Source organism: Centruroides sculpturatus, unplaced genomic scaffold, assembly GCF_000671375.1.
Source record: "Centruroides sculpturatus isolate CEXI.00-Female unplaced genomic scaffold, Cexi_2.0 scaffold538, whole genome shotgun sequence".
Lineage (NCBI taxonomy): Eukaryota > Metazoa > Arthropoda > Arachnida > Scorpiones > Buthidae > Centruroides > Centruroides sculpturatus.
This window is the reverse complement of record NW_019384775.1, coordinates 280,557-290,905: the sequence shown is the minus strand read 5'-3', so window position 1 is coordinate 290,905 and position 10,349 is coordinate 280,557. Positions and strand designations below refer to the sequence as shown.

Sequence of the window (10,349 nt, the reverse complement as noted above, 5' to 3'; positions counted from 1 at the left end):
TGGTTTTCCAGCCTTTGTGGTCTGTGGATGCATTGCCACAGAAACACCAAGGCTAGGTTGATTCCTCACATCTGTTGAGGGCATTGCAGTAGCCATGCTTGGGCCGGCGCTGCTTTCGCCACAGGTAACCAAGGGAGACTGTGGCCTATTTTTCGAACGTGAGCCTCTGCCTAACCCACAAACGCGGACCTTGTTAACCCAGGCGACGTCTGAGCCAGTATCACACTTTGATCTGATTACTACCATGATAATTATCTCCATAGAATGTGGGTGTGGTCACTCTTAGCTTCATTTTTCCCCATAGACCTTACTGGCATGAGTGTCCCTACCAGAAGCTTGTGCTCCAGCCTGCATTGCTCTATGGTTCAGTAAAATTACTGGACTCTCCCACCAAGTGGTGACCACGGGAGAATTATTATTATTATTATTATTGGCTATTTTTAAAAAAGCAAGAGGAGTAAAAGGTTGAGGAATTCTAGAAGGGGTCAACAATCAAAGTTTGGGGAACGCTGTTTGATCGATATCTTATTTGGATTTCATCATCATCTAAATTTTTTTGATTCTGAGTGAAATATATTTTTTGAGGTTGTTGTTGTTGTTGTTTTATCTTATCCTCACAAGTACAGTACATTACAGATTATCATTTTTATTTAATTTGTGTAACATTAAAAATGTCTCTTAAATCCATGTCCTCCATGTTGTTTATTGTTTACTCCATTAGATTTTACCTACATATGTTAAGCGACAAGCTGAAAGTGAGCTAAGGTTTAAGTCACCATTATTAACAACTTAAACTTAATTCACTTTTGTAAGAATTGTGACAGTAATGCAATAGTAAAGAATGACAAGGATCATATGTGGGTGCGATCAGTACTGAGACAGACTCTTTGGTTAGAACTAACCATTTATTTGACACAAAATGAGCTTACAAGTTTTCTGCTATCTTAAAAGTTCTAAGTCGACAGCAACCTCTGGGTTTTCCTCTTCTTTCTGAGATAATCCCAAAAGAAGGAGTGTCCCTGATTTGCAAATGAGAGTTCCTTCAACATCTTGTTTTCTCAGGGATGATGCAGTTGACTTTCGGTGATGGGAAGATGTTGATCTGAGGAAGGGAGACTGAGATGAAGATGGGTGTGAGACATACATTGGTCTGATACTTGGAATTTTTAGGAAAAGAAGCATTGAAATTCTGAAATTATTCATTCTTGTCCTTGATCATCCATTCTAATTGGACGCTTTTCCTCATTCTTGCTTTCTAAGTGGTTGATTACTTGTTACTATAGTCTGTCATTGGAAAGAATCAACTTGGATATTAACCAATGAGCATCAGCCATTGATAGCTTAGTTGTGGCAAGTTATTTCTGGTTTCTTCCTCATTTGTTAGACACGTCATCATCAATATAAAGAGTGTTACGAATTTTACGTTCTGGTATTGAAATATGAGAAAGTTTATTATAGTAGTTGTTAAATGCATGGTTCTTTACAGTTAATACATGCTATAAAAAATTACCACAATTAATGGAAAAGTCATTCTGCCATCTAGTAAGAGAAAATAAAATAAAATTCACACATTGCTTGACATATTAAGGGCATGTTTGGAAATTGTAACCAGTGGTACTGATAATGCCGGTTACAATTTCCAAATGCACCCTAAGTGAAAAGTGCTGACATCATTAGGGAATATAATGATTGGTTTAATTGAAGCTACATCACATGTGACAGTGATCTCAAGTCAATTATTTTCATAGACAGACTATAAATGTAATCAGATCTCGGCTTAGATCACAGGAGAGGTTAAAATCAAAGTTTAATTCGATCCCCAATTGGAGATAATTGATTTTAGGACTTACACTCTTCTATTGATTATGTTTGCATTGCATTTTTGATACAAAAGAAAATTTTATTTTTAGCTCCCCTTTTTTTCTTTCAAAAAATATTTTAATGCAAATTTTAGTGAGGGTTTAGACTTATACAGAGCCTCTCATTTTCAGTGACTTGCGTCTAGAATTATGTTGTGATCAATATGAAAAGTGACCTTGTGCTATCATTCATGTTTTAAGCCATCGTTTTCAGTTACATTTGAACCCTCTTTTGAGCATGTTTTATCTATAATTTATTATATAACCTATAGCTTTTTCAAACTATATTTTTTGTGTGTGTTGCTTCCTAATACTGTCAGTGGTATATATTTATACTGTAGTATGGTATGTGAATGTCTAATAATTTGTATTTGAATGCAAGCTTTTGACATTACATTATTTAAATAGATATAATCAAATAACAAATCTATATATGAGAAAAGCTTTGCATTTTGATGTGTCTTATTGTTTTGGGAATGATTGTGACATTTTCTTTAATTTTTGATTTAAGAATGATTTGAAGTATATAACTTTAAATATTTACAATGTTTTCTGCAATTGTTTCAATTGCAGAAAACATCCATAATTTAATNTGGTTTTCCAGCCTTTGTGGTCTGTGGATGCATTGCCACAGAAACACCAAGGCTAGGTTGATTCCTCACATCTGTTGAGGGCATTGCAGTAGCCATGCTTGGGCCGGCGCTGCTTTCGCCACAGGTAACCAAGGGAGACTGTGGCCTATTTTTCGAACGTGAGCCTCTGCCTAACCCACAAACGCGGACCTTGTTAACCCAGGCGACGTCTGAGCCAGTATCACACTTTGATCTGATTACTACCATGATAATTATCTCCATAGAATGTGGGTGTGGTCACTCTTAGCTTCATTTTTCCCCATAGACCTTACTGGCATGAGTGTCCCTACCAGAAGCTTGTGCTCCAGCCTGCATTGCTCTATGGTTCAGTAAAATTACTGGACTCTCCCACCAAGTGGTGACCACGGGAGAATTATTATTATTATTATTATTGGCTATTTTTAAAAAAGCAAGAGGAGTAAAAGGTTGAGGAATTCTAGAAGGGGTCAACAATCAAAGTTTGGGGAACGCTGTTTGATCGATATCTTATTTGGATTTCATCATCATCTAAATTTTTTTGATTCTGAGTGAAATATATTTTTTGAGGTTGTTGTTGTTGTTGTTTTATCTTATCCTCACAAGTACAGTACATTACAGATTATCATTTTTATTTAATTTGTGTAACATTAAAAATGTCTCTTAAATCCATGTCCTCCATGTTGTTTATTGTTTACTCCATTAGATTTTACCTACATATGTTAAGCGACAAGCTGAAAGTGAGCTAAGGTTTAAGTCACCATTATTAACAACTTAAACTTCATTCACTTTTGTAAGAATTGTGACAGTAATGCGATAGTCAAGACTGACAAGGATCGTATGTGGGTGCGATCAGTACTGAGACAGACTCTATGGTTAGAACTAACCATTTATTTGACACAAAATGAGTTTTCTTACAAGTTTTCTGCTATCTTAAAAGTTCTAAGTCGACAGCAACCTCTGGGTTTTCCTCTTCTTTCTGAGATAATCCCAAAAGAAGGAGTGTCCCTGATTTGCAAATGAGAATTCCTTCAACATCTCGATGGCTCAGGGATGATGCAGTTGACTTTCGGTGATGGGAAGATGTTGATCTGAGGAAGGGAGACTGAGATGAAGATGGGTGTGAGACATACACACACAAAAATTGGTCTGATACTTGGAATTTTTGGGAGAAGAAGCATTGAAATTCTGAAATTATTCATTCTTGTCCTTGATCATCCATTCTAATTGGACGCTTTTCCTCATTCTTGCTTTCTAAGTGGTTGATTACTTGTTACTATAGTCTGTCTATGGAAAGAATCAACTTGGATATTAACCAATGAGCATCAGCCATTGATAGCTTAGTTGTGGCAAGTTATTTCTGGTTTCTTCCTCATTTGTTAAACATGTCACCATCATTATAAAGGTGTTATGAAAGTTTTAGGTTCTGGTATTGGAATATGAGAAAGTTTATTATAGTAGTTGTTAAATGCATGGTTCTTTACAGTTAATACATGCTATAAAAAATTACCACAATTAATGGAAAAGTCATTCTGCCATCTAGTAAGAGAAAATAAAATAAAATTCACACATTGCCTGACATATTAAGGGCATGTTTGGAAATTGTAATTAGTGTTACTGATAATGCTGGTTACAATTTCCAAATGCACTCTAAGTGAAAAGTGCTGACGTCATTAGGGAATATAATGATTGGTTTAATTGAAGCTACATCACATGTGACAGTGATCTCAAGTCAATTATTTTCATAGACAGACTATAAATGTAATCAGATCTTGGCTTAGATCACAGGAGAGGTCAAAATCAAAGTTTAATTCGATCCCCAATTGGAGATAATTGATTTTAGGACTTACACTCTTCTATTGATTATGTTTGCATTGTATTTTTGATACAAAAGAAAATTTTATTTTTAGCTCCCCTTTTTTTCTTTCAAAAAATATTTTAATGCAAATTTTAGTGAGGGTTTAGACTTATACAGAGCCTCTCATTTTCAGTGACTTGCGTCTAGAATTATGTTGTGATCAATATGAAAAGTGACCTTGTGCTATCATTCATGTTTTAAGCCACCATTTTCAGTTACATTTGAACCCTCTTTTGAGCATGTTTTATCTATAATTTATTATATAACCTATAGCTTTTTCAAACTATATTTTTTGTGTGTGTTGCTTCCTAATACTGTCAGTGGTATATATTGATACTGTAGTATGGTATGTGAATGTCTAATAATTTGTATTTGAATGCAAGCTTTTGACATTACATTATTTAAATAGATATAATCAAATAACAAATCTATATATGAGAAAAGCTTTGCATTTTGATGTGTCTTATTGTTTTGGGAATGATTGTGACATTTTCTTTAATTTTTGATTTAAGAATGATTTGTAATTGAAGTATATAACTTTAAATATTTACAAGGTTTTCTGCAATTGTTTCAATTGCAGAAAACATCCATAATTTAATATACTGTATCAGTCCATATCGTTTGCTGTATATATCGGTGAAATATGTTCCATGTCATGTTCATGTACTTTCATTTTTAATAAGATTGTTGATTCAATACAAAGTAAGATAATAAAACTGAATATAATAATAATATCATTTTTATGTTTAATTAATTTTGTACTTATGCCTAGCTCTTAATTTTAGTTACTGATGAGGGGCTGTAAAATTTAAGTCAGCTCGAAATGCATCTAGTTATGTATGTAATCAACCAAAATAAACATAATTAAACCATAGTTTTGGATTGTTGAATTTACCAGTAGCATTCCTATACACCTGCATATGCAGGATTATGGAATTCCCAAGAATTTTCTATTTCATAATGTCTTTCTTTTTATGTATTTTGTGTTATTCCTGGATTGGTTTTACATAGGTTTAATGTGTGTTGTTCAAATTGGCTAAAGGTTTTACTTTACATAATTGTGATATTTGTTTTGTAGTAAAACAATGTTTGTAGATGATGATTGTTTCCCTCTTTACAGAGCTTTAAAGTCTCTCAATCTTTTAGTGGCAAATTTTGTGTAATATTTTGTTAATCAGAGTTGTTCTTTGTGTAATATTTTATAATTTCAAAGAAATTTCCAGAAAGTTATATATCTCTATCAGTTTAATTCTGTGTTTGACATCTGTGTTTTTTTAGTACAAACTTTTTGACTTGTTATATTCTTTTGTTAGTCTTTTCTTAATTTTTTTCATATTTTGTAAGCTTAGCCTGTTAGAATCCTAACTACTGATAAACTTTGCCTTATTTGTAGACTCAATGATGTCTTCATCTGATTTTTTTATATGAAGAGTTTTGCATTTCTTTAAGCCAGTGTGTGTGTCTGTAGAGTATATGTAGTTTTTAAAAGGTGATTTAGTTGTATTTATGTAGAAGTACATAAATTTTTATTTATTTCATGTAAATAAAATGTAATATGTAGATGATGTAATCATATTTTGTGCTGTTTAATCTATTGGATAGTTTATTTACAAAACTAGAGAGGGCTTAGAAGGGGATCTACTTGAAAAATTCCTCACCTTATGTATCAGTAGATTTGATTTATTTTAATAAAGCATTATGAAATTGAAGATATACTGTTCTCTAAAGTTCTGTGATGTTTTTTAAACATGCAATGAATGTTGGTATATTTTATAAATACACAGTGTGTATATTTACCAAATATATGTAATGTCAAAATGCAAAATAGTTTACACATACCCAAGCATAGGTTTCTATGTTATTTGTATGTTTGTCATAGATTATTCAAGTCTATGTGTAATTACTCTTTGCATTTCATATGATTTCTAGGTTAGTCATTTTTATTGTTTTGTAAAAATGTTATATTATTATTCATCAAAAAATTCAATTTTTTAACTTTANCGCCTAAACGTCCGTAGCGTGGCGCTACGGATGGCGGGAAAGTAGTTCGGCTGCCCGATGACGTTTTACGTATTATAGGAGTTATTTTTACCATTGTTTACGGATACTGCCACAATTTTTATAGGAATCATAACTATAGGAAACGGTTTTATAGGGGGATCTACTGTAATGTCAAAATGCAAAATAGTTTACACATACCCAAGCATAGGTTTCTATGTTATTTGTATGTTTGTCATAGATTATTCAAGTCTATGTGTAATTACTCTTTGCATTTCATATGATTTCTAGGTTAGTCATTTTTATTGTTTTGTAAAAATGTTATATTATTATTCATCAAAAAATTCAATTTTTTAACTTTACAGCTTAACATTTGCAAATAGTAAATAATAAGATTATGAAAAATGTTACTATTGATTTTCAGTCATAATAATAATGTTCAATAAAATCTGTATTTTTTATTTAAAGATACTTATGATTTTATCTTATTTAAATTAAACATTTTTGTTAAAAATCACACAAGTAAATCTTTGGTACTGGTAAATCAATGTTTTATTCTTTGGTGAAAGAATAAAATATTACTTATTAATTTTTGTTTTCCATTTAAAAACATGATTTTATTAAAGTATAAATTTGACTTTTATAACTAGTTTGAAACATGTATCTTAATATATTAATAATAAAATTAATTTCATTAAATATAATTTTATATTTTACTATTTTAAATATAAACTATATAAAATATATTTACTACATTAAATATAATTTTATATTTTATTATTTTATAAAATTACGGACGTAGAATTTTATGTTTATAATTTTTTATATTTGATTATAATTATTTTTATTTAATTTTTTTAAAGCTGCATCAATATTTATTATTCCTGGTATTCAACTTAGCAGAGATCCAGGAAGCAGGCCATCAGCATTCCCAAACTCAGGTATTAACTGTTATATATTTTAAAATATATTAGATATTTGTTAACGTACTTTTTCAATGATGACTTTTCACTTGAATTTTGTTTATATAAGTTAGTTACATAATTTAAAAAAGACACTAATTATAAAAAGTTTTGTATCCAGCAGTTTTAATGTTTTTATATATATATAAACATTAGTTTTATATATATATATACACAAACATAGTTTTATATATATATAAAACTATCAGAAAAAACTCAAGCTAAGAGCACTCATGAAATTAGATGATGCTTTAGAATCCTGTCAAGATTCAGACTAAAATAAATTTTATTTTAATCTATTTTAACATACAATGATTGGTTGAGATAGTTTAGTTTAGTAAAGGCCTACAAACTTCTAACTGTAGAAAATAACATTTTATTCTATAGCTGCTCTATTGCATTCTAGAAAATATAGTGTATATTTCAGTTATTATCAGAGAACTGTCTATATTACTATTTTTTTAATTGATAAATTATTAGTAATTTTAATTTGTATAAATTTTCTATTATAATCTATACAAGTTATAGAATTGGGATGTGGTAATTTATTGAAATAATAGAGTTTTTCTTTAAAAAAATCATCAGTTTTATTCAGATTTAATGTTAATTCTGTTGATACTTTAACTAATATTATTGATATAGAGAATGTTATGTTTTTATTTATTCAAATTCATTTATCTTAAATATATAGGTAATGGACGCAATAGGAGACAGAGTATGTTGCTGTGAGATTATCATTTAAAATATATTCTGGAAGTAAGAACATCAAATTGGACTTAAATCAAGCTAGATTACCAAAGAATGAATTGACAAAGGCAGCTTAGGTTTTTCTGTTATTAGACAAGAAAACTAATTTGTCAGTTATAGTCATCATTAATGTAACTAGTGCAGTGCTAATTGTGTGATTTGTATAATTGAATCTTACATTGCTGTTATAAATGTCTTTTAAAGATTTCAACCATACTTTCATCATATTTTCATTACAGTTTTATTCATTCATTCATTCATTATTTATGTTTTTATTTTAATTATGTTCATTAGTAGCTTCATATTTTGTTATTGTTTTAATTTAATAAGGGAAAAAATTTTTCATTATGCTACAAGCAGAATCAAAGTAAATGAAACTTTCATTGTTTATTTTTTTTTTTCCACTACTGTTATGAATCAATGGCTTTGGAACATATAAATATAAATATACAATAAATATACACAGTATATAGTCATTGATGTACATTATATTGATAAAATTATAGGTAGAAGTGCAGGATCTAATATGTATGCTCATCATTTAAGAATATTTATTTGCATTCACTCCATGCCAAATTCATACAGCAGCAATATGTTGTGCTTCCCTCATGTTTTATTTATGATGAACACAATATTGAATGATTCTGCTTCCAATAAATTGTGCCATATAAATAGCACAATTCTGCAATATTTTCTTGTGAATTTTTCAAAAATTAGATGTTCTCAGAACATAATTTCTGCTTTGTAATGTAAATGTAATAATTGTGAGAACATTTAGCCATGGTCTAGTGGTTAATATTAAAAAATTATTTGTTAATATAATATGCGATTTCATAATTTGAAATTATGATTTTATATTTTATTTTTGAAAATTAGTTATTATTGATAACTAATTTTGTATTTGAATACAAGATTTAAATAAGAAATATTAATTTGGATGTTTTATAATAAAATAATATGGAGCAGTTACAATCTGCCAAAATTAATTATTGGCAGATATCAAAAGAAAACATTGTTAAAAAAAATTCTAGTATAAATTTCATCTAAAGTTAGCAAAATTTATTTCAATAATAATATTTTTAGAAACAACACTTTATATTTATTTTAATTATTTTCATTAATACTGAAATTGGTTTGAATTAAGGTTCATCTTTATTCAAAACTATCAAATTATTTATAATTAACAAAAGTGCTTTTTTTAGAGTAAAACATTTTTTATTACAAATTTGCTAAAACTAGATGTTAAGTGTTATTTTGTTTTTGTTATAAGGTCAAATTTATAATTTAAAACGTTAAAGATTAACTTTTAAACTTTAATAATATACAATTTTGTTTAAGCAAAATGAAATATTTGCTTATTTATTATTGCATTTACTGCATCAACATTATTTCAAAATAGCTTAGCACTTTCTTCCAGTTCCAATCATATATAAGATTTGTACAAACACTGTTTAAAACTTTTTAAATTGCTATCTAAGTTAGATACTTGAAATAATAAATTATATAATGTGAAAGCATAGTTATTAATTAAATTTATTCATTATAACATTTCAAAATTATAAATAAATAAAATGATAATTTTATGACTTATTTTGAAATTTCTATATATCAAATATTTAAAATAAAATATTAACATTTCAATGATAAAGCAAAGCATTTCTTTATATTTGATTTTACATGATTTTTTGTAAATTGTTTTTGTAATTATTATAATCATTAATGTTAGAACATTATCTGTTTAGACACTCATTAATTTTAAAAAATTAAAGTTTTTGGTTTTTGTAAAATGTAAGAAGGACATTTATAAATGTAATCTTTATTTCAAGTAATTAATGTTAGATAATTTTCATTTATATTTCTATGAAATATATTTTTCATGCATATCAAGATACTGAAATAAACGAGTAAAAACAATTCAGTTATGAAAAAACAATATGTTTCATTTGAAAAGATAAGAAACTTTAATTATATCAACAATTTTAATATTTATTTTCTACATTTTTCATAAATTAAAAACTAAAGCAACACAAACTTTAACACATTACTGTTGCTTATCATGAAATCTTAGCATATTTGGCTGTTTATTGAAAAATGCATCTTTATATCAGCATAATGCTTTTATTTTAAACTAGAATTAATTCCATTAAAGTAACCCATAAAATATGTTCAGAATTTGTCATCAACACTTAAAATATTAGATTCAAAGTATTTATATTGAAAATAATTTCTACTTTTCTATTTAAAAATTTATATTAGTATTTTGATTCAATTCTAACATTTAAAATAGCATATACATTAAATCTTCAAAACTTAAAAT

At 28.3% G+C, this 10,349-nt stretch overlaps 1 protein-coding gene across 1 annotated transcript in view; it reads left to right on the top strand.

Moving 5' to 3' along the window:
• LOC111629075 (cyclin-dependent kinase 17-like) overlaps window positions 1–8,859 on the top strand; it is a 154,753-nt gene extending 145,894 nt beyond the window's left edge. The window contains exons 13-14 of the mRNA XM_023372936.1: window positions 7,187–7,264; window positions 7,977–8,859. Of these exons, the coding sequence (XP_023228704.1) occupies window positions 7,187–7,264; window positions 7,977–8,014 (116 nt within the window). The 3' untranslated portion in view covers window positions 8,015–8,859. The remainder of the gene's footprint in view (window positions 1–7,186; window positions 7,265–7,976) is intronic.
• Window positions 8,860–10,349: the final 1,490 nt, after the last annotated feature.